A 25,658-nucleotide genomic window follows, 5' to 3' on the forward strand; every position below is an offset into this window, starting at 1 on the left:
CTATCAATAAGCAAAGGATCCTCTGCTCCCATATGGTTTATTGTCTCTTTTTAAAGCATGTGTGAAATATCTAATAAATGTTACACTCCCAAACAGACTGCTTTCTCTCTTCCTTGGTGGGCTTTCATGGTTTGATTTCAAGCCAAGGTCTTCGCAACTAGTAAGCACCAGGTTTGCAAAAGAGGAACACTAAGTTATGGGCCTGATCTAGTCATTAATAAATCAGCAGGCACTGAATTGAATTCAATCTTCTATTACATCCCACAAAAATCTCACAGTGGAAACCCCTGCATTATAAATATTACAGGACGTGACTCCACTTGTTAGCAAAATATTTCTATTTATAGCAACAGGAAGAAATTAGAGCTGTATCCATAAAACATGACCAGAACATAACAGCCAGAATCGATCAACAATTGTTCCTATTACTAGCATTGTGATTTCTAGTGCTGACCCATTACAAAGGGATACCTCTGTTTCCTTTACAAGCCTCTCCCTTCAACCTCCTCTCATCGAGCACAAATGTCATTTGGAAGCTTGAAACTGAAACGTTTTTCTTACCAAATGCTATTTTCTTTCATCATATGTTGAGAATGAATGGTTCCTCGTAAACATTCAGCTGCTGAAGAGAAAGAAAAAGCGCATATCAAATTTTCATTCTGTCCACTTTGACAAAGGCTCTTTTTCACATTAAGGCTTAAAGAGAAATGAAGACCCTAAACCTCAAAACATAGGTGCAGTCAGACCGATTCCTCTAGTTGTGAAGATTCATGATACTCGTTTTAACAGATTTCTTGAGAAAATGAGGCGAAGAAGAAATTATGCAGATGCATAAAGAGCAGAGTATACCACAGGGAAAATGCTGGTAGAATAACGAGAGCTGGGATCCTAGCACAGTCATATTTTGAATATTCTGCCATGCCTGTCTTCAGTGACATCTCAGTCAACAACCGAACGTGGGTCTGAACAGACTGCTCCGCTAGCTGACATGTCACTAGGGACTGTCACCAGTGCTTAAAAGGTAAATTACCCTGAATGAAAAGATTTAAAGCAGTCGTGTAAAACTTCAAATCACTTTTTGGATGTCAAAATTATTGGTAATATTATGGCTTGCTAAGAATAATAATTAACCCCCCCAAAAAAAAGTCAGATGATCTAATATAAAGCTATCCTGGATAAAGTCTTGGGGAATTTTCAGTTTCTTACCTGGCAACAGCACTTCAGATAAAGTACTTCAGGAAAATATACTAAAACTGTGTGAACTCCTTGTGTGCTATTCTTTTAAGAAAACTTTATGCTTTACAACAACTAAAACTAGTGTTAAGCAAGCAGCTGAACCTTGGACAAACCATCTTTTTTGCTCCTTAGCTGCGCAGGCTTCCCTGAAGATTTGCCAACTACTTCGGTCTCGATGTTTCCTACGAAACATCGGTGACAACCATGTCAGCCAGGACTTTGGGGGTTTATGTATACAAGACACATTTTAGAGGCATTTAGTACTGCACGTGTTTTATTGAAGAATGAACAAATGAATAAAACAGCCTTGCTAATTAAGCTGCTCTGGAAATAGTAATCAATTGGAATTTCAGGTGTCAAAGCAGAGTAAGATTATAAAACGTGCTTCAGAAGAACCCTTAAGTAACGTTATTTTAAATGCATTGTTTTTAAGCAAGTTCTGAAGCACTTTGGGAGCTACTTTTTAAGTGTCTTCAAGTACCACTGTTCATTATTTTGTAAAAGGAAAGGAAAACAAATTTCAAGCATTGTTTATGGAAGGGGATCTAGGATCAAATAATGCATTGTACAAAACACCAAAGCATTCACTGTTGGTCAAACACTGTAGGAGAACATTATCCGACACAACACCGACACATGCTAACGGTTACATCCTAATAAATACACACTTAAGCAAATGGCAAAAATCATTTTAAAGTAGCTGTCACGAGGTCTCTAATAAAATTCTATTACATTGGCTTTCTATGATACAAAAAAATACTAATCTTTAGAATAATAGGTGTAGTACAACAGTTACACTTGCTCACTATACAAATACTCAGTCCATTGGCGAGAGACTGCGACTGAAGTCATTGCCTATCCTTACACAGCTCTAGAAATGCATGGCTGTTACATTAACACATCACGGATAATTGCTTTTACTGTAGTTACTTGAAAGTATCTGCTAATAAAACCTAAGAAATTGCCCAAGAAACGTCCTGCCTTGTACATGTTTCATCTGTTCTATTACAGGAGTATCTTAAGCAAGGATGACGCTCGGCTCCTCTTGGCACTGTACAAATAAGTGTGAGTTGATAAAGTCCGGAACAACCAGTATAACAAAGCACACTGCATAGCTGTCAGAAATCCCAGCTTCTTACACAAACCACCTTACCTACACCATGTGCATATGGTTTGCATAGTTGCACAGTCATGGTTATTCACACTGGGGTCTTTACACTGTTCTCAAAACATGGGAAGCTAACATTCAGATCGGCAGCCTGCTTTTTAAGAATCCACAAACTCCAACTAGTAATGCTGTTAACCAGATATTGCTCATACATTTAAATTACAGCAGGAGAAACAGGCTATCGCTTAACTTACAGTAATTGAAAAGTAGACACTGGTTTATCAAAATATCAATGGTACTTCATTCTCTTTCTACTTTTGAGGGCAAACGTACCAAATTACATTGAAAAAATCATTTCTACTTAATAGAGCAAATTTAAAGCAATTGAAAGTTAGTCCAAACAAACTTGTTCTACTTGTCTTGTCTGAAGTTGCAAGGAGAGGGAAAAATGCACTTGAATAATAACGATGCCTGAAATAGATTATATTTCTTCTGATACTTTAAGGACTATGTTATATTTATGAGCTCTTACCAAAGGCATATATCTATGAGGAAACTGTCACTTTTGAAAGCAAAGGGAATTAGCCAGTAACTCATAAAACTGTAGAGATGCTCAAGAGCTTCAAGTAGCAGCGACCATGGAAAAAAACCCCACAGATATACTGATAGAGACCGATAAACATCACACTTTTACAGTTGGTGTGTTTTTTTTCATTCAGAATCTATAAATGGATTAGAAAAAGTGTGTAAATTATTGGTGGCCATTAGAAGGTTTTTGCTAACCCTCTCGTATTTCATAAGAGTTGCATATTAAATGATGCATTTTGAAGTTTTTCTTTGCATGCTTGATCTATTTACATGAAAATGCATTCCCAAGCAAGTGATAAGCATGAGTAACACACCATACTGAAATGCACCTGTTATAAGCCTTAAGATAAATAAGTTCTATTAAGTTACTCGATGTAGATCATCACAGAGCTTCATGAGTATCGAGAGCTTAAAATTGAACAGTAAGCACTTAATAAGTGCTGCATTAATTGACAAGCATGAAGCTTGCTGACTACACACAACTGAGCTGCATTGATTTAGTTCAGAATATGAAAACATGGGTGTTTTTTATAATACACAATTCCATACAGGTAGCATTTTCTTTAGCTTACAAACTCCATAAATTATCTTGATTTGTTTTTGTTTTGTTTTTTTACTTGGAAGAGAAGATCTCATGAAAATCTTATCAGCTTGTACCTTCCCAGCAAGGCAGACCCTAGCATCTGTATCAACATTGTGTAGTTGCTTTGAGAAAGCAGACCCGGGGGTTTTGTGCCAAGTGAAACTGCTCTCATCGTTGATCAGGGTAACTCTCCTCACATATTTCATCCAACTGTCAAATATTAATGTCTCTAAACTACAGATTTGTATAAAACTTTATTCAGATTACTACTGCAGGGCTATTGCTTCAGAGACTATAAAGCTATCCACGTTCTCTTAGATGTCCATTCACTTCTCATCAAACAGCAAACTCCAACACAACAGTTCTCGTAAGACTGTTTATTGAATTTACCAGTTCAGATGGAGTTTAGATGCAGTTTGTATTAAAAAACCCCTCTCTTTTCATGTCAACTGCAATCAAAAATAACTTTACAAAACAGTAAGAGACTTACTGAGATTGTAAGTTTCATAACATGTAAAACTATAAAGTATTTGTGCATGCTCACTATTCAGTTTCCTTTTTTGTAACAGAGGAGTCGTTAAAAGAAATTCAGTTCTTTAAATCTCAAGGTAGTATATGAAATGGAATCGTCGCCATCACAATTCAGATATACAAGATCAAAACTGGCACAGACGAACATAACGGGTTTTTTTCCCAAAAAGTTGAGGCAGCTTTTGTTGAACGGTGTCTGCATCAGTAAGTTTTTTACTAAAACTCCAGTGTCTCTGGAGCATCAGAGAGAATCCTTTTTTTAATTTTTGAGATCCTGAAAAAAAAACCCAAAACTTCCCACAAGTACAGACGGGTAAGGAGGAAAAGAAGTAGCAGCTTGTTTCCTACATACAGCCCAACGCCATGCGCAGCTGCCCAGCGTCTCGAAACAAAAAAGAACTTGACATCACAGGGAGGCATATCCCTCTCAAGTTACAAGCACGTCTGAGATTTCTCCAGGGAGAGGGAAGCAAGCACGAGGGTGAAGCATAAGTCTACTTTTCATGCATAGCTACTGCGCGCTGCCCCACATCTGCGGCGTGTCGTCAGACATCCGAGTTGGAGCTGAGGTTTGTTAACCTGGGGTCTGCATTGATCTCGTACCTGTAGTGGTAGCCCTCCATGTGATCCCTACAGGCATCTCTGATGTTGTGCATCCACTTTTTGATTCCTTTTCGGTTCAAGTACAAAACCAGGAGAAAGATGGCCCCGATGAGAGCCAAGACTATCCCTAGGAAGACATAGGAAGTCTGTAGCTGGGAAGGCAGGTCTGCAGGCCCAGAGCAGTCCAGGTCTGAGTCGTTGATCTTCAGCAGGGCTTTGCCCAGCATCTTGTCGGGGTAGGCACAGGTCAGGGCTTCTTTGCTCTCCACCTGGTCACTCTCCTTGAGCCAGGCCACTAGATCCCGGATGGCGCAGTCGCAGACCCATGCGTTGCGGCCCAGGCCGATGAGCTGGAGAGCGGGCAGGCTGCGGAACTGGGCGAGGGTGTCGTTCCTCAGCACGCCCAGGGAGTTGTTGCTGAGGTCGAGGCTCTGCAGCTGGCCCAGCCCTTGGAAGGAGATATTTCTCAGACCCACCAAGGAGTTGTTGCTGAGGTCCAGCTGCCGCAGGGCAGGCAGGGCCACGAACATACCGGTGGGCAGGAGCAAAAGCTCGTTGTCAGACAGCTCCAGGCGGCTGAGGTTGTGAAGGGCCCCGGACTGCAGCACGGCGGCCAGGCTGAGGAGGACACTGTGGTTGCGCAGGGCCCCACGCAGGGCCAGCTCTTCCAGCGGGCTGCCGCCTTCCCCGAAGGCCTGCGGGCTGAGGGAGACCAGCGGGTTGCCGCTGAGGTCCAGCTGCCGCAGGGCAGGCAGGGCGGCGAGGGCACCGGCCTCCACGGCCTCCAGGTGGTTACCGCTGAGGTTGAGGGCGCTGAGGTCGGGCAGGCGCTGGGCGGGGAAGGCGCCGGCCGGCAGCCGGGCCAGGCGGTTGCCGGTGATGAATAGGATGCGGACGTAGGGCGGCAGGTCGGGCGGCACGGCCGTCAGGTTGCTGTTCACGCACTTCACTGTCTTGGCCGCCTCCGAGCACTCGCAGGGGGCCGGGCAGCCGCCGGGCGACTGCGCCGAGCCGCAGCCCAGCAGGACGGGCATCAGCAGCCCCAGGCACAGCGCGCCGCGCCCCGGCATCGCGCCCAGCCCGGCTCCGCACACAACTTTCCCCTCCGGGCGCCTTCGGCTCTGGGCGCCGATGCGAGGCGCGGGGCGGCTTCCTTGCCGCCGGGGCGCTGCCCGCTCCGGGCAGCCCCTTCTCCGCGAGCAGGCTCTTCTCCTCCGGGGCTGGCTACGCTCCGCTTCCCGCAGCGAGACCTGCGTCAGGGGAGGAAAACGAGAGGGCAGCGGCGGGTCGAGTCGGGTCGGCGCGGCTCCGCTCCCCCACGCCCACCTGCCGGCCCTCACCTCGACCCCCACCTCCGACACGTGGCTCGCCCGGCCGGCCCCGCCACCGAGGCAGCGCGGGAGAAACAGACAAGGAACAAGTTTTCCCTCGCTTCCAGCTCACGCCGCCGCCGTCGCACCCGCGGCCCGGCTGGAAGCGCACGGAGAGGAAGGGAGGGAACGGTCTAACCCACAGTCCGCCACTGCTTCCCGCAGCCCCCCTCCTGCCGCCCCCGCCTCGGGGCTCTCCGCTCCGCGCCACGGCCAGTGCAAACTCCCGCCCACAAAACCCCCCGTGGAGAGCGCAGCAAAACCCCGTCCCGGTTCCCGTCTCTCACCTCCAGCCGCCGATCCCGCTCGCGTCCAGAGCAAACTCCGCCGGAGCGAACGACGACCACACCGCCGACTGCCCCCGGCCCCGCCACCAACTCCGCGCCCACCCACGCCGCGCCTGGCCCTGCCTCCGCTGGCAGGAGAAACCAACCGCCGCCCTGGCCGGGGGGAGCCGCCGGCCGCGCCTGCCCCGAGGGGCGGCCCCGGCACCGCCCGCGCCCCTCCCGCTTCCCGCCTGCCGCCTCCGCGCACCCGCCGCCGTCCGGCTGTCCGCACCCACTGAAGAGGCCGCTGACGGGGTGGGCTCAGCTCTGCTCCGCGCTCCCCTCGCCCCTAGTGCAGGTGGTGCCGCCGAGGGCTCACCTTGCTGCCCGGCGGAGCTGCTCCATGTGGAGCTGCTCTCGGCGCGGCGGAGCCGCTGGCTCGGCGCGGCTGGCTTCGCACGGAGCGGTTCCCGGCTGCCCCGGGAACGGGGAGCCGCCGGCGGTGAACAGCCGGAGCCCCGTGCACCGCTTCTGGCCTCGGCAGCGCCGTACCTGTGCTCACCTCGACGCGGCGGCCGGAGCCGCGCCGCTGGTGCCGTTTTCCGCGGTTTCGTCGGAGTGCGCTCCGAGGCCGGCAGGCTCGGGAGGAAATCCCGGGGGCTTTCCAGGGAGGGGGCCGCCGTGCCGGCTTCTGGCGGCCCGGCGCGGCTCCAGCCCGAAGCCCACCCTGCGCCCGGGCGCGGAAAGAGGCCGGGGGATTCGATGGGGCGTCGGCTGCCCGCTGCTCCAAGCCCGCTGGCCAGGGAAGCTGCTTCGGGGGCAGGAGGAGCAGCAACAGCAGCGAAATACACTCAACAGGCTGCAAGGCTAAGGCAAAAATCCCCAAACCCACTGGGATCTTTAGAGGTCTTGATAGTAGTTGTTTAAAAACAAAAGAAAGACCAAACACTGCAGATCGGCAGCTGAAGTCTGAGATGTGAAGTTTATTACGGTGAGAAAAACGCATATTCACCTATGTGTAACATATATTCCAGTATCAGTTGCTATGGCTGTCCCAGAAGCACTCAGGCACTACTGAACAATCTAAGTGGTACAAAAAGTGTTTAGTAGATGAGTACCTCGCCTGGGTTACTCCACAGAGGAGGTGTTTGAGGAACAGGTGAACTGGGGGAGATGTCATGGGAGGTGTATTGGGCCACTGGTCCCAATGAAGTGACTGAGATAGTCAAATAACATCCAATTAACACAGAAGATATATCAGAATATTCAAACAGCCAGTTTCTTCAATGTGAATCTGAGCACTTTGGGTCTGTGAGTTCTTTGGGATGACTGCTTACGTGAGATTTCCTTCTCTCTGTATGTCAGAGTTATGCTGATCCTTTCCCCATTAATAGGTTCCCTTTTTTAAAGCAAAGTCAGCAAAAATTTCACAGCTGTCAAAAGCTATGAGAGAAATGAACAGATGAAACAGTGTGAAGTCTTGAGAAAATCATCCATAGAATCTGGGGAATGATAAGCTAAAACGCTGACTTCTGTAGGATTTTCTCCTCTCTCTGGCTTGATGGTGGTATTGTGGTGCAGAAAAGTCTGAGGCTGAGGTGGTTGGGCTGCCCAGCTGACAGACCAGCAAACACTTTCCATGAAGATTATGGAGAAAGGGAAATAGGAAGTGGCTGAAGTAATAGTGATACAAGTGAGACCTTGGGCTCACAAGCAGTCTCTGAAGTCTGGGAATTTATTGTTTTGATGTTGAGTTGGAAAAAAACAGTGGCACCACACTGCAGGAGCTTTTAGTTTGTTAAAAGGTATTTGTATTCCAGATCCTCATGCCTGGCTTAGTATAAAGCTGAGAAAAGTAGATGAGGTAAAGACATCCTGAGTTTTGAAAGACATGTTCTCCTGATCTATTAAAAGTCAAAAAATTCCCTTCCAAGTTGGCCTACTGATCAACAGTGAGATTCAGTGACCAGTAAGGTAGTTTCCAAAAGAAGACAGCTTTTAAAAATAGGTAAATGAGAATATTAACAATACAGCTGAGATAAAGCATAAACAAAGTATTTATGGAGCATACCTATAACTTTTTTTAATATAAAATGTTTAGATACAATATCACTGTTAATCAAATAATAGAATTAAGAGTAATTGCACTGATCTGCTCATCATACTGACCAAAGTTGTCCTAGTAGCTTCTGGATGGATCTGTGCCTCTTGCCTTGTACAGCAGGTGAGCACTTCTGGCAGCGAACATGGTTTTGTTCTGTGTTTATGGAGTGCTCCCTGACATGTGCTTGAATGTGCTGCAGTAATGCAAATCATAAATAACAATTATTTTCCTATTGCTTTCTATTATTGCAGTAGTAAATTGCACCTGCTAAGCCTGTTTAAGCTTGCAAGAGGAAGAAAAACACTTGTTCATTTGCCCTCTTCTCATTTAAATAAAAGAACTTTCATCTGAAGGATACTCCAAAAAGCAAATGGTGCTTTATACTGAGTGGATCTCCTGGACATGCTTGTCATCTATACTAGGAAAATGAAGAAAAAACCCTTAGTTGTATTTTCAGGTCAGTTTTGGCTATTACCATTATTTGATTTGTGAATTTGCATTGCACAGCCCATAGAATGTCATCTCTTTTTGTTTGTTTGTTTGTTTTGCATAAAGTTTATGCAAAACTTCCATCAGACTTGAAATACAATATTTCAAAATATATTGTCTTGGCTGAAGGACTCAAACTGGAAGACAACTGACCATAAGGAAACTTCCTGTGGCTGATATTCCTACAAGTTGACTGAAAAGCTCACGTTAAGGGTCAGGGCAGGGTTGGGGAGTTGAAGCAGTACTTCATTGTCTTGGTGGTCCTGCTTCTCCAGACTGAGACTGGGTGACATGCTGGTCATCTGGAATCATGAAGGAAAGGAAATATTTGAGCATCCTCCTCTAGAAGATTAAATCTTGCATCATGTGACAGTGATGAGAACTGCTAGCTTTTGAAAATCAGTTCTCCAGTATTTCAGCTCCCTCAAAGTGAAAAATATGACACCTACATAAAGGAATGCAGAGAATCACAGGAACAATCAGTGATATCTCCAGTGTTTGACATTTTTTGAGTCACAATACCCTTCTTAAGACTCTCACCTTAGCGAGGAATAAAGTGTCATTTATGGATGCTCATGCCACTGCCATGTCCTGGAAGATTATTGTAGACTCTGGAATTTTAGTCTGTTAATTGAGATGGATCACTTCCTAAATAATCTTTGCAAAGCCCCTTGGCCAGATACTAAACAGTGCTGCACATCTTTTATGAGATTCTGACTGGCCTGCCTCGAGCTAATGTCTGAGGAGTTGGAAAGGCATGCAATAGCTACCATCCCGGATGCAGCATGAAGAGTGTGGCCAGTAGGTCAAGGGAGGTTCTTCTCCCTCTCTCTACTCTGCCCTGATGAGGCCTTATCTGAAGTACTGTGTCCAGTTCTGGGCTCCCCAGCTCAAGAGGGACAGGGAAGTGCTGGACAGAGTCCAGTGCAGGGCCACCAAGATGATCAGGGAAACGGAACATCTTCCTTATGAGGAAAGGCTGCGGGAACTGGGGCTGTTTAGTCTGGAGAAGAGGAGACTGAGGGGAGATCTTATTAACATTTATAAATATCTACACGGTGGGTATCAGGAGGTTGGGACATTCCTTTTTTCTATAGTAGCTAGCAACAGGACAAGGGGTAATGGGATGAAGCTGAAACACAAAAAGTTCCACTTAAACATAAGCAAAAACTATTTCACTGTTCAGGTGAGGGAGCCCTGGCACAGGCTGCCCAGAGGGGTTGTGGAGTGTCCCTTCCTTGGAGGTCTTCAAGACCCGCCTGGACAGGTTCCTGTGTGACCTGATCTAGGTGACCCTGCTCCTGCAGGGGGGTTGGACTAGATGATCTCTAAAGGTCCCTTCCAACCCCTACCATTCTGTGATTCTATGATTCTATGACCTCATCTAAAAATACTTTTTTCTTTACTGACAGGGAAATTTGTGATTCTTCTGTGAAATGTTTCTACGTTTTCTCAATATTGCGTGGAGATACTCTGCACTTCATAGGAAGTGGCTTTGGAAGGGTATTTATGATGTACTCAAGATTATACACCAAGTGAGCAATAGCATAGAGACCAGAATTCTTTTCTTTTACCAAAAATACCTTCCCACAAAAGTGGAAGAACAAGCTACAAGTTCCATCTGCTTCCTCATATGGAGAGATCCAGCAGGTCCTCCAAAGGACACCTTCTGTTTCCCTTGGGCTTTGGCTTCGTTTGAAGGAACACCATCAGGTTTCTTAAAATGGTCCCATAAAAATACTTAGGCAACCAAATAGTGTCTTGGATGCTCCTTTGAATGTTTTGTTTGGCATTTACATGTTCACAGTCATAAATATTCATGTTCCGGTTTGGGTTTTAGGTGCACTTAAACTTATGTGGTAGTTTATAACTTTTATATAAATTGAAGCAATACAGAAGACAACCTTCAAGTTGTTTTTTTAACTTAACACTTTGTTCCAGAAACAAAATATGCCCTGTCTAAATGATCTGCTGGTCTGTTTGGGTTTTCACTGTCTGTTTGATGAATGCAGGATAAATCCTATGATTGTCTATGCATCTGCTTGGAAATCATGCAGCCATTAATCACTAGACAAGATAAGACCAGGTTTGCATTTCCTTGTACACCATCCATTTTTATAATGAAATATCAAAAGTCAGTCTAATACAAGGAATGTTGATTTTTAATACTGTGGAGAGATATTAAAGTTTCCCAGTACTAACAGAAAAAAAAAGGTTTTAGCTTAAGTTAATCTTCTTTTGGAGGTGGCTATCGGTAATAATGCAGTGTTGCAAATTCTGGCAACTCCTGCATGCCTCAAGTGGAGATTGAAGGGACAATAGGAGTCCAAATGCCCTCACCTAAATATGAGCAACACTGAAAACTGGTAAAACTGAAAACAGATTCTTTATCTGCTCTCCATTTCCCAGTTGTATTTAGTTGTTAAATCCTGTTACCCAAATGATAAGGAAATGATGGTGACTTCCTCCAGCAAAGCTGGCTACCAAAGCTGGGCTCAAGAATACACTGGCAAAAAAGACTTGAGGACACACTGAATTCCAGGTGCTGGCACTGTGTGCGCATCCCTGTGTCCGTACTCCAGCTCTGCATGCTCTGGCATGTGGAGTATCTGCAACAGGAGCCAAGTCGAATAACTACTTACAAGTTCATTACAATATAACGGAGACATGCTTGAACAGGTCAGGGTAAACCTTCAATCCTGTTTTTATCCTTTTCTTGCTCAGGAATAGTGCATGTCTTATACTTTCAAACTACCTTTGATGGATTGCTATATGGATTTTAAAATGGTATCTTTTTTTTTCCATTGTTTTAATTTTTGGAATGTGAGGTTTAGTCTTATGACCTAAGCTGAGTTCTGTGTAAATTCTACAGAGAGTAAATCACTTCAGCCAGTAAAACTTTTTCTTCTGAAAAATAAGCCTTCTGATTTTAGTCCTTTTTGATGAACTGAAAGGATTTGCCTTCTCATTACTCCTTGTTCCTCTTATTCTGACTGCGGGGTGGTTTATATAGGCAGGATTCAGCTGGCAAGCTTGTATATTGTTCATGTCCACTTGGGATGTGCTTTCAAGGAGCAGCAATCTGGAAGCTTCATGGCAAGGCTGAGAAGTCAGCAGAGTGGATTATCTGTTGGATTAGCATTGCTGTGTAGCGTGGTGACCTGACTTGCCATATACAGTCACTCTCAGCGGATGCTGAACTCAAAATCCTGGGTTTTAAGCCAAGAGTGTGTGAGGAAGGCACCTAGTTGGATTGAGGTGCTGGGTTCCAGCTCACAGGCTCATGGTATCTAGGGGACTTTTAAAAGATGGCATAGGTTAGAGCAGCCACCTAGCTTCAGTGGGGGAAGGAAGGGAGAGATGAAACACGTTACTTTCCCTCTTGGCTCTGAAAAGCAGAAACCCAGATCTGCAGGGAATCTGGGCCAATGTGTTCCTCACACTTCAGATGCCAGTCCCACTCATTCCTCACTGCGCAGGCTGCACTGTGCGGAGGTTTCTCAGCTGCTCTCAGTGCCAAGGGTGTTTCCCGGATTGCCCTGCTTCCCCGGGACTGGCCTCAGCACGCGGGGCTGCAGGAGCTCCAGACGCAGAGCACTGCAACTTGGGAGTATTGCCATGGAAAACCTTTTTCATGAAAACACATTTGTCTTGAAACTGAAAGGCTTTGTAGAGAAGAGCTGAATAAGATGAATTCCCCATTTCTAAAAAAAAAAAAGAGGCATCTAAAAGGCTCAGCAGATTTGAGAACATATGGAGTTTGATTCTCCACTGTCTTACACATTGTGCCGCTGTTTACGGTATGACAAAGCAGATGTAAAATACAACCTCACTGCCTGGTTAGCATTTGCCTCCATTCAGTTACAAATATGATTTAATACACAAGATTAAAATTACAATCAGTTACCTACTTGTTTTCCTCCATGATCACTGATCCCTTGTTATCCGCTTTTGACCACGGTGATACCTATAGGTTTATATAGTCTGTGAACTCTTCTTCTTCTGCTTTTCTTTCCCAGCCTTCTGCTTTATCACAAGTCTTTGCATCTTTCTGGGTTAATGCATCCCAGGTGTTTTGAAAGGAATGCATATTTAGAAATTTGAAAAGGGTGGGAGGAACAAGGACAGAGATTTTTTTGTAGAGGACACACATTCTCTCAGCAATGGAGGAAGATGATACTTTCCCTCCCTGTTAGCACTGGCAATTACACTTGAAATATTGCATTCCATTCTGCCGTCCTATGACTAGAAAAAATGACAAGAAAGAAGAAATAGAGAAAGAAAAGAGCAGGGAAAGTGATTCACAGGTATATACTGACCTATATGGAAAACTAGATTAACTCAAAAGTTATGGCTTGCCCACACAAAAAGCCACAGAAGATACCACTGTCTGAAAGCAGGCTGTAAAACTGAGTGAAGAGGGTTGGTTATAGTAATTCAAGGTGGGTAGAGTTGATGGGATAAAATACAGAAAAGAAAAATGCATGTTTGGTATAAAAAATAAGCTCTAGAACTGTCTCCTTAGTATACTGCATTAATGATAGTTTACTGTACCTAGTTAAAGAAGGTAGTTCAGAATTCATAGCAGGTTCTCTGTTCTGTAAACAATTGAATAAACTAGTGAAGACATGACTCTAATACATACTCAAGTTTCTGCCATGTTTGTAAGGAGTCACAAAGACCTCAGTGGCCAGTAAGTGTATGTAAAAGTGTAAGTATGAGAGGAAAATCTTTGACTTTTCCTGACCTCTTGTTGCAGCTTTGGGGATCTCATTCCTTTAGTTCATGCTTGTGAACACTTATGGGTTTTGGGCAATTTCTCACTATTGATCCAGTCCAAGAAGCTCTCGTTCAGGTCCAATTTTGTATCTCTTGGAAGTCCACCACCTATCTGTAAGTCCAGTAAAGTGAGAGATTGAAAAGTAATAATAGAATAATTGAATGTTTTTAAGGAAAGCATGCCCTTAATTTTTCCTTTCTGTTTCTGTGATGTTGTGGCAAATAACTCCAAGGTCCTTTGCAATTATATGTAGAAGGACAGGCTATTCTGGCATTCTCTTTCTAATAAAGTAAAAGTAAAGTCAGAATCAAAATACCTCCACTTCTCTGTTCCAGGTTTGCAAAACATGTTAGTTTTAAGGATTTAATGCAATAGTCATAGAATCATAGAACCATAGAATGGTAGGGGTTGGAAGGGACCTTTAGAGATCATCTAGTCCAGCCCCCCTGCAGAAGCAGATTCACCTAGATCAGGTCACAGTAATGATGCATTATGTGTGTCATCACCAGCTAGCCATTGAAAGTTAATGTTACTGGACTATTGTGGTATCCTAAAATGCTTTTTACATTATAGTCAACTATAATTATCAGCTTGTCATTGTAAACAGTTTGAGGTCTGCTCCATTAGGTTTATTATTCCTGAATATGAACTGGAAAGAGCTTCAGTGCTAGAAAAAGAGCTAAAGTCTTGTTACTGCATAAGTTCGCCTGGTCCAACATTTTGTCTCATGATAGTCAACACAGGTTGCTGAATGAAGACATTAAATTCCATTAAAACATAAACTCCCTAGTATTTTTTCTCAGCTTTCAGTGATTTGTGTCTGAGGGAATTCCAAATCAGAGCTAGAAAAACTTCAATACTATGAACATAAGCACTGTTAGCTGATTTTTTTTTCATTTGAAAGGTTTTTCCATCAAAAGATTCTTCCTTTGCTTCTCTTTTAACCTGAAATTTCAAAACAAAATTATGCATCCTTAATAGTCTGAATATTTTAAATGCAGAGTAAACAAGATAAAGTTTGCAGCTTCTCTTTTAATTTCTAGCTCTGAAAGATTTCAATCATATGAGGCCAAAAGAAAGGAAAAAATGAAAGTGAAGCCGTGGACTGAATTAATCCTGTTACATTCTGCAGCCCAACAGAGAGAGACAGATATGAGGATAAAGGGGAAAAAATATAAAATGTTTAAATCTGTAGTTTTTTAGCAAAAGGAGACACAGAAACTATTAAAATATTTTTAGTCTATTTTTGATCTGATTTTCCCCCCAATATAACTAATGGGAGACAAAAACAAGTATTTGAATGTTTTTCTAGGAGAAATCTTATTTGACCAATTGCAGTTATGAATTCTCTGGTCATCTGAATGTATTTCTTAATAAATAATTATTAAAATATTTATTAAGGAATTCAAAACTTCCTACTCTTCAAATTCAACAAGTGGCCTATTTTACATTACAATGTATTTGGAATGTGCTTCAGAACCATAGCATATGCTTGGTGTTGTGGAATAAACTTTTAGAAACATACTTGTACCATATATGTCCTGAAAAAACCCACAAAGTTGTTGCTTTTTTATTTGTTTCATTAGGGCCTTCTTGTGCCAAATTCAGTCAGTAAAAATGCCTTGAAGTGGGTAAAATGGTTTTCTGAAGCTCTTTCCCTTCTCCAAGTGAAGATGACTTCCTTGAAAGTGCTATATGGACATGGAGCACTTTGAAAGGTTGTGCTAGTTTCAGGGTGACCGATGTACACCCACAATTTGTTTCATGGGAATGGAGGAGAGCAGAAACTGAGACTGCTCTGACTTGCAGTTGGGACAGAAGAGTCACAGCCTACTACACAGAGGAAGGCTCGCAGTCGCCATGTCCTTTTCCCTCCTTCTATACCCCAAAAAGGTAGAAGAAATAACTGGAAAAAAACAGCTTTCATTTGCTGTTAAACTCCAGGCAGTAGCGGAAGAGAGATACAGTGGTTTCTCCAAGTGGAAATAAATCTAATCCTACAAGTTACATACTTTTTTCAAAGACTGAATTGAGGGGGTTGGACTGGATGATCTTTCGAGGTCCCTTCCAACCCTTAACACTCTGTGATTCTGTGAATTAAAAGATTTTTGTCGTGTGATGTTGAAACAACAACAAAACTCCCTCAAAAGATCCATCAGTTAAAACACAGCAAAGTGGGGAAAAGGTGACAGTGTCACAACTGCCAGCCTTACTGAGCCTCCAAAGGAAGTGATTCAGGACATCATAGCAAAGGTGTTCTTGCTGAGGCTTTCCTCCTGGAAGAGATTTATGACATAAAAATAGATCCAGGCTGGCAAATGTCGTTTCTTTTACAACTAGATTAAAATATTCTGAAGTTTAGGTTTCTTATACCAAGTAAATAAACATGACATTTAAAAAATATGGTGCCAAGAAAAATGACCAGAAGGCAGTTGTTAAGATGGTTAAATCACCTTTAGATCATACCAGGGAAAAAAAACCCACTGTTTTTCAGTGGTGGATACGTTTTATTTCTTCCAATATAAATTCACTGATGGTAGTTACTAGCATAACTGGGAACTGATCATACTGGACATGAAGGTCTTGGGTGCATTTAAGCTCAGCTAACTGATACTAGGCTGTGAGAGCTTTCTTAAATGGAAAATGGTTTCAGTATTTAATAGTAATTTTAATGTGAAAAAGCCAAGTTTTATTATTTGCAAAAATACCTGGGCATGACTTGTTACATTTATGTATTCCTATGCCAGTGAATAGCAACTTCATAATACCTTGGCATTTTTGAGGCTGCAAGTAAAACTTTTAATTTAAATTTTACCATTCTACAGTGGCAGAGAAGTATCTTGCTCACTTTTTTGCAGTTTTAGTAATTCATTTACTCCAACTTGTTCTTTCTGGCATGCATAGACAAACTGCAAACTCATGTCCCCGTAAAGAACTGCTGCAAGCCACAAAACAGAACCAGATGAGACAGAAAAAATAAAGAGCAGGATACATTCATTTGTTCTTCCAGAAGTATTACAAAGATAATAATCTATTGCTTTTACATACAGTAGAGGTGGATTTTATATATGCCATGACAGCTGAATTTCCAGTCAGCTGGCATTTTTTCCATCATCTGCTATCAGTTTGAAAAATGCCTTCACTTTGCAAATCTCACGTTGGCAAGTCACAGTTCTGAGACACAAGAGGAAGAAAGACAAATTCAATAGCTGGAAAAATACAAGAGAAGAAAGACTGGCCTTGGAAAAGTTTCCATGTAATACTGCTAGGAGCTTTAGGACTGGCTAGAACTATTTAAAAAAGCTGGTATTCTTCTGCTCTTCCTTCAGGAAATAATATGTTAGCATACCTCAAACCCAAGTGAAGTGAAGCCACCTAATGGAAAATTAACTATATATTACTGTTCTTTGTAGCTGTGGCTAAAACTACAAGTATGTCAGCTATCCTGCCCTGAAATAATTCAGGCATCTCTGATAAAGAGGTAAAGATAAATGCTCTTCTAAGTTTTATCTCAAGAACTGATGGATTTTAAGAAGCCCAAGTTTTCGGATGCATTTTGAGAATTGTGCTCATATTCTAGCAAACTTAGCAAAGAGCATACCTGATAGTGGGTATGTAATCTGTACAGAGCATCTTGGCACCTGGAACAATAATGCACACATGAACACGAACAGGCATTCTTAAATGCTCTGTTCCCTCTCCCTGCTCCTTACTTTTTGACAGCACACGTGATTGAGGCTGATGGAGAAAATAGTTTTGGAAAACAAATGGCAAGCTGTTTTTTAGCTGATCTTTAAGCATGCATGTTTCCTGAGCACATCCATCACTCTCATGGGACATGTCTTTTCAAAACTCTCCTTCATGCATACATTTCTATGAGTTTGCAGATACTTAGCATCATTGAAAAAAATCTGTTTTATTTAAAATTATTAAAGGGCTTCAGAAGCAGACAGAGAACCAAACTTGGGTCTTCAGGAATCCATGAAGAACTTTACATGCTCTTAACGCTGCTCATGATCAACAGAGCAATAAGTCTTTCTTCATTACAGTAGAGAGAAAAAATGTTGGCCGTGTCATCATGGACAAGTCCTGTCTGTTTTAGTGAGCTTGTGACAGCACAGAATCATAGAATTGTTACAGTTGGAAAAGACCTTTAAGATCATTAAATCCAATCACTCACCATACACTACCAGGCCCGTCACTAAACTAAGCCATACCCCTCAGCACCTCATCTATGCAGCTTTTGAATATCTCGAAGGATGGTAATCAAATACAGCTTGCAAGACTTTATCAGCCCTGTTGACTAACTCTGAGGTTTCACAGACTGCCAGAGAATCAAGCAGCTCCTTGGACAATTTGACAGCCATAATGTGGTATACATCACTTGCATCTCCTGAAAGTTCTAAGTGCTTCTCAGCTTCCCATCAGGATGGGTTTTTTCTCTTTTTTACTTCTGCTTCTTCACATACAGAGACCTGCATGGCCACAACTGACTCCTTAAGCTCCATCTGCCTCATGAACATTCCTCAGATCACAGCCTGGCCTGTCTTTTACACCCATATATCAGGCCTTTAATTACTTTTATTTTTCAGAATGAACAAAGCGTTTGTCACTTTCAAGGATACTCTTGAAATTTACACTCCTTTTCAGTGACAGCATGTTACCAACTTCCAGGTGCAACAGGATGACTGCCAGGACTGTTGGCCTCAGTTTCATGAGTCAAAGACTTTAGTGACTTAGTGGTCAGTGACAGGTCCCCAGAGCAAGCTGGATCACTGAAACTTGTGCTCTGCCTTAACTCTTAGCTCTTCATTATGCATCTCCTAAATCTCTTTGAAAAAACCCAAATAAACCCTGTCAGTAGGTGTCCAGTGATGGGACATTCCTTACTTATCTATTTGTCCTGGATGGTGTGTGATTATTTTTAAAAAGTGTTGGCCAGTGTAGAAAATGAGCCTGTGTAAGCAGAGAAGGAAAACATGAGAAACTCAAGAAAGGCTAGGACTGGCATTTAAACCAAGATGTGCACGAGATAGACAATGCTGTAATGTTGTGAAAGCTGTAGTTAATGTGGCACTGTGCAGATGTTTTTTATGGGAGTAGAAGCTCTGTAGAAGTGTTTTCATCTGATTACACTATTACTTATGTTGCAGGCTCAGAATGAAATCGTTTTCCAATTCAGATAGGACACAGTAATTCCTGGGTTTTACAGTTGCCATTTACCCTGGTAGAGATACAGAACAGGAAAGCTAGAGTAATCATTTTGTTATCTCAAGTCTTTTCAGCACTCTCAAAAGTGTGTTAGCTCTTCTTATTATTTCTTCCTCAGTTAAAGCCTTTGTTTGTTTCTTTCAGGTTGATAATAGCATAATGAATAATCCATCACCATGCAAATTAAGATTCTGTTTGAAGATGAATTCCTTCATTCAGAAAAAAACTGCCCAACCAACCAGCTTTAGAAAATGCTAACCTTGTTGTGGTTCCAGGTATTTAATTTATTCATTGTAAGTAACTCAATTCTCAAGCAAGGGCACGTTTTAAGACTTCTAACTCTTTCTTGTTTACAGAGATATTCTCATCTCAATGGTTGTACTCGGTGCCTCTACAAGGTAAATTTATACTGTTTACAGACTCTTGATGAGTAGAATAGCACTAGTTAAAAATGAAGGTTCTATGTATAATATCAAGATATATCCCTTGGGAATAGGGAATTAGCATTTCTTGTTGTTGCCTAAATGTTAATATTCAGTCTGTAAGGCAGAAAAAGAAGATATAAATTGGGCTACACTTATTAAATATCATGTCTTACATGCCAAATGTAGTCTTAAAGAAAGTTTATTCATTGTTCAGGCAATGCCTTTAATATGAATGAGGAGAATGTACTCATAATTACTTTTTAATGGAAGTTTTATCTTTGAGGGGAAAAAAATTGCTGTAATTATTTAATCTAAAAATAAAGATAATTTGTGTAAAGCAATACTGAGTGTGTGAAAAGGTCAGACACTGAGCTTCAGAATAAAAGAGAGATAAATACGTCTAGGCACGTGTTAATTGTATATAGCAGAGGTCTTTAGTTGGATGGAGAGGAGAACTAGCCTTTTATTCAACTAATTAAAAAAATAAGCTTACCTCAAAGCTTGGAGCAGATATGAAGAAATCACCTTTTCTTTGTTTCAATTATGATTGCTAAAACTCAATTTTTTTTTAAACAGAGATGTCAAGTGAAGTGGAGTGGAGTATTTTTAGTTTTTTACGTCTATAATTGACTTTCTATATCTCAGTGGCTGGCTTGTTTGCCTGCAGTAATAAAACAGTTCTGGTTTTGGAAAACTAACCTGTCTTATATTTATACAACCAGACTTGTTTATGTTTTGAGATTAGCAGTAAACTTCTTTTGCATGGATCTATGCTGCCTCTGTGTCAATGAGCATCGTGCCTCCATCCTATGTGGAGGAGAGGAGATTCACAGCAGAAAGCTTTTGCATGTGGATATCTTAGGCTGTACCCTCAACCACTACACAGATTCCTTTCTTTCTGTGAACCATTTCCTCACTGGCACTGACATTTGCCTCCCTGAAACTGGTCCTGATGTGTAACCTGGAAATGCTGTTTATTCCTGCCTCTAAGTTACGCTGAACCGTTCCACGCACTGTCGAGACAGCTTTGGCAATCAACAAGATGACCACACTCTGTATGTTTTAAGTAAAACTTAACTTTTTACTTTATTCAGAATTTATCACCTATATTGACTTCTTTTGTTTTCTATACTCTTTGTTCCTTATCGACCTCCTGTAGCTGTTTTCCTTTCTTTTGCATTCTTTTTCATTTCAAGTTGCTTTGACTGCATTAATATGCTGAGACACACTATTTTTATAGGAATGGAGCATAATTATTTTCTCTTTTTTTTTTTTTTGCTATAAGCATGTCATATAAAATACTTGACAGCCTGAGAATCTCAGAGATGCATTATGTGAAGCAGAAGTGAAAAACCCACTTTTGTTCCAATGGGTGGAAATTATTTCAGGTAGGATGTTAAATGCAAATTATAGAGTATATTATTTTACTTACGAGATGGTCTTTGTATAAACACAATAATGTGAAAATAAGGGAAAATATTATTTTGACAGTTTAAATGACTTGTTTATTGTTTCTTTTTGAAAAGTTAGTAACTTTGAATATTTTCCACTTTTGATGAAGCAGTTCTTAATCATGTCCTTTTTTGCAGAAGCAGCATTTCTTCATCCTCAGATGTGGCTCCTGTTACAGTTACAATAGACTTAATTATAGAAAGGGAATAACTCTGCTGGGTTAAAATCGATTTAAAATTACAGAAGCTGCTTGACTGAATTTCACTGCTGATTCTACAAACAGCTCCATGTGTTATGTTTCAGTTCCTAGCTGAGTCTCATAAAGTGAGCTGCACTTCAAACTGGGCACTGTCTATACAGAGACAGAAAGAAGAGCAGCCCTGTACTAGCATTTGTATCAACTAAAATAGAATCACAGGATCACAGAATCATAGAATGGTAGGGGTTGGAAGGGACCTTTAGAGATCATCTAGTCCAACCCCCCTGCAGAAGCAGGGTTACCTAGATCAGGTCACATAGGAACATGTCCTAAATACTTCTACTTACTGGTTATTCAGTACAAGAGTAATGGAAATCTGGATTCTTGGAATATTCAGTGCTCATTTCTGACCCCACAGGAGAATTTTACTGTAGGAAAACACATAATTATTGAGAAAGAACTACAGGTATTTGTTTTTTTAAAAACCCCTATCCTGCTTTGTTCCTCTGGCACTGATTTCCATTCAAGCAGATCTAGTGCTGAGCTCTTTAACTCTTTCCCGTCCCTTATTAGTTTCTCCTGTCTAATCCTGGACATTTCCGAAAGCTTGATTACAGCTGTTCACCAGATTGTATTGCTTAGGTCACAACATTTGATGACTGATGTCATTCCTTTTTGGTACTTTGATATCCTGAATGTGTCTATGACTTTCATGTCTCTTTGATACTTTCCTTATGGACAAAGTAGCTCTTCAGCTGTAAAAAAGCTTCTCTGATGGTAGGTAGAGCATCTGGAGGTGTGCAATGCTTTTCCTTAACTCCCCATAAAGAGCAGCCTCTAGACAGTGTAACAGATGCATTAAGTATTAATGTTTTCCAGATTTATGAACCCAGCTGAATCAGTTTGTTATTATGAGCATTTCTCACAGGATTGCTTCAAAACTTTCATTTTCCACATACTGACAGTTACAACCTTGTGCAAAATTTTGTTTTTCTTTCTTTCAGTTTTACTGGAGTCCTTCATAGGCAGTATTGGGATTTAGGTGTTTATCTTTGGAGGATTAAAATGTTGATATAATTGGGCATGGGGGATAGATTTAGTAAGAAATAAAACAATGTTCTGAGGTAAAATGGCTTGTGAAGGAGTCAGAGCTGTAGTGCTTTGAGTCATGCCCATTTGCTTAGCTGCATGTAGAAAGTCTGACTAGCATTGCTGTATACTAGCATATAAGCTGTATATATGCATTGCAGAACTATGCACAAACACCATAAGTACCTACTGCTGCACAATTTTAGTCCACTTACTGGTAAAAAAGAACAATTAGACACACTACAGAGCCACAGAACTGAACTTTTCCAGCAGCTGTGGTCTTAAGGGGAGGCTGTCATGTCAATACTTTCCTCTCTCCTTGTGCAAATGGCCTGGGCAGTTGTTGACAGCCTGGCTTCCTATTCAGAAGCATTAGTCTTCAATACTCCCCTTGCAGCATGAGAGATGTGCTGGGATATTCTCTCTTGCATTGAGAGAAGAAATTACCTCCCTACCAGTTTTTCAGGTGCATGAGGCAGGTGCCTGGTGTTTCAGCTGTATTGTTACAGGCACTGCTGTGCTTGCTGTGAATAATGGACATGGTGTCACGTAAACCGTGCTATAGAATGAATCACTGCTGTTGGAGTGACTGAGTACTCTGTTGAAGGTAACAGGATGTCATTGGTTCATATGCTTTCAGGAAAAACTCCTGAAAACATTTTTATGCCCTTTCTTTCATCATATACCTACATTTGGGGACCACAGAAAAGCAATCCTAGAAGTGTTTGAGTTCACTGCAGAATTTTTTTTTCTGCTTCCTGACTGAAGGGAGAATAATAATTTTGGTTCTCTTCTGCTGTCTGAGGCAGCTGGTAACTCCTCCTTTTCTCTCTAGATTGTTTTTTCCTTCAGCAGGACAGATTGCAACCACAGACCTAATCTTCTCCTACTTTAAATCCTATGCAACCACTTACAGGTGTGTCTATAGTGTCACCTTACAAAAATGGCAACACTTTACAGAGAGATAAATTAGAAGGTACAAGCAGTACAAGCAATATAAAGAGCAAGACAGGAGATAATCAAGCCCCAGGGAGAGAGAGAAACTATGTTTAAGTCTTATGCCATCTGGACACAACTTTTTGTGAGTGCTTATGAGTTTAAAATATCTGTAGGTGCTGAGGCATCTGAAAGTTCAGGGCATATGCCATTTTTATGCGAGGAGCAGCTGAGCCCCAGATCAGAGATTTACTAGCTGTTAAAGGCAGATACTCCTTAAGAGACTGGAGCAGACAATTATGCATCTTACTTTTCAGATGCTGCCTTTATAAAAAGTTTTATGTTATTTTTTTGCCTTCCAGCCTTTCCTTTGCATAAAGCTATGCCAGCTTCGGTGTTTGGTTATGTGTGAGGACAGCGTAAATGTGGTTGTGCAAGGATATTGCTTGTACTGGTAATAGACAGCCCTTTGTTGGAGGAAGCTGAGAAAAAGCTGGCTGTAATCTGCTCAGGCTGAAAAAGGCTGAGCACAAAGCTGTAAGTCATACAAAAGCAGACTGCAGAAAGAAAAGGACCCTGAGGAGGGCTTGTAACAGCAATGTCCTACAGAGTAACCAGTGAATCATCACTTTGTCTACATGATATCATTAAACCCCATCTATTTGGACTTGTTTATTACAAAAATTGTGTATTGCGTCTCATTCCTTTCACAGCTGTGCAACACCTGTCACTTGAAAATTCCTTAATGGGTCTCTAATCTCAGAATACCACCTCTGAGCATCTTCTGCCCCAGCCTTGTTATTATGTGCTTTGGTGGAAGGATAGAATAATGCCACTTAATATAATATGTGCCTGCACTGGTAAGAACATCATAAAGGTTTTGTTGTGCTGCTGTGTAGCTGAGCCAAGACAGAAGACAACGTTGAGGTGAGACATTGCTGCAAACTCTTACTAAAGCAACTAAAAGGTAGAAAAAAATTTCTCACAGGTCAGCTCATTAAAGATGCTACTGAAGTATGGGGAAAATCAGGCTTCTGAGCTACTTTTTTTCCTTTCCTTTTTTTTGGGAGCTGAACCAAATTTGCTTAATGAGCTTTGGCATGAAAAATGATCTTTATTTCTTTCTTTCTATTATTTTCTATAAAAATAATGCTGAGGGAGCAAGGAAATGTACCTGGCAAACCAATGGGTATATTCAAAGAGAAGCAATGATTGGTGGCAAATAAAAATGGCCAAAACAGCTCTTCCTTACACTCTCCTACCCCTTCTTTGAGATAAAACAAATGAAGAAATGTCTGGGCACAGTGGGGCTGAGGGCTGTAATGGTAGGGGCTCTCCTGGGGCAGCCATGGTCTCACAGACAGAGATCCCACCATCCCAGCCAGCAACCAGAGCAGAACCCTGGAGTTTTCTTAACCAGGTCATTGGTGGGTGAAATGATCCCAACACTTATAGGTGAGAGTTGCCTCCAGTATTGTTGTTGTTGTTAAAAAAATGTTTTCTTCATTGAATTTTTCTTACCTAATTGTTTTCTCTACTATTTTGCAGGTTAGAAGTCTGTACTCTTGGTGGTCTCTATTCCATTTACACTGTTATTATATGAGGCAGCTGAAATGAATAGAATACATTCAGAGAGCTGACTTGGAGCTTCCTGGCTGTCTCAGAAATTTTGAAGTATTTTACTGCTTATCTGGAAAATGTTATATACCTCTGCTAAAACATACAATTGTGGTGTGGGCAGTATTGTGCTAGCATACCAGTGTAATTACTGATGAGAGGTGTCAGAAAGGTGCTGTAAGTTGTGTAACAGATTGTTATGCAGTCTGGAATGTTCTCTTTGTTGGCAAATGAAATCATTTCATGTTGACCATGAAATTCTTACCTCTCCATCCTATCCTCTAGATGTCCTAGACATCCATTTCCATATCTGTGCTCAAATTGTGCTCAATTAAGTTTGTGAGATTGTGCTGAAGATAAAATCTGGTCTGACGTGGCTTAAAAAGAAGAGTATTTTTTTAATCTTTCAAATTACTGCCCCAGGTTGCACCAAGGGAGGTTCAGGCTGGATGTGAGGAGGAATTTCTTTGCTGAAAGGATTTTCAAGCATTGGAATGGGCTGCCCAGGGAGGTGCTGGAGTCACGGTCCCTGGAGGGGTTTCAGAGACAGGTGGATGTTGGCCTTAGGGAAATGGTCTAGTGTTTGATAGGACTGGGACAAAGGCTGGGCTCGATGATCTTAAAGATCTCTTCTAGCTGAAATAATTCTATGATCCTACAAATCCACATCACTTCCACATGTAGTACAGAGGTAGTGAAACAAGACTACGATACCTTCATTGACCTGAGAAACTACTTACTGGCTTGATAAAAACTTAATCCAATCCTGCATGTAATCTGCCCTCACAGGTTTACTCTTTTTAAAAAACATTTTTAAAAGAACTAGGCTGATAAGGCTTTTCCAAGAAGTAGCAGCCACATGTTGTGGCAACATTTTACTGCTGACTAAACTCTCAAACAGCAACAGCTAGGGAAGGTGTATGCGTGGTAAAAAAAGAATTTCAAAAGCAGGAATGAATGAACGAATGTCTCTATGTTTTTAACATCTTTTTGAACTTCAGATACTACAGCTTTTATGTCATTTTTCAAAATAATGAACATTCACTGAATTGCCCTGGCAGATTCTGAGCA

The 25,658-nt window shown here is 41.8% G+C and overlaps 1 protein-coding gene across 1 annotated transcript; it reads right to left on the minus strand.

Moving 5' to 3' along the window:
- Nucleotides 1–4,591: 4,591 nt before the first annotated feature.
- Nucleotides 4,592–5,833, minus strand: TPBG (trophoblast glycoprotein; the record flags this gene model as incomplete). The annotated part of the gene is made up of 1 exon (XM_010203614.2): nt 4,592–5,833. A coding segment is annotated over one exon (1,242 nt), but the record flags the coding sequence as incomplete, so codon positions are not given.
- Between the last annotated feature and the right edge of the window lie 19,825 nt (nt 5,834–25,658).

The sequence above is a fragment of the Colius striatus genome, chromosome 2 (assembly GCF_028858725.1).
Source record: "Colius striatus isolate bColStr4 chromosome 2, bColStr4.1.hap1, whole genome shotgun sequence".
NCBI lineage: Eukaryota > Metazoa > Chordata > Aves > Coliiformes > Coliidae > Colius > Colius striatus.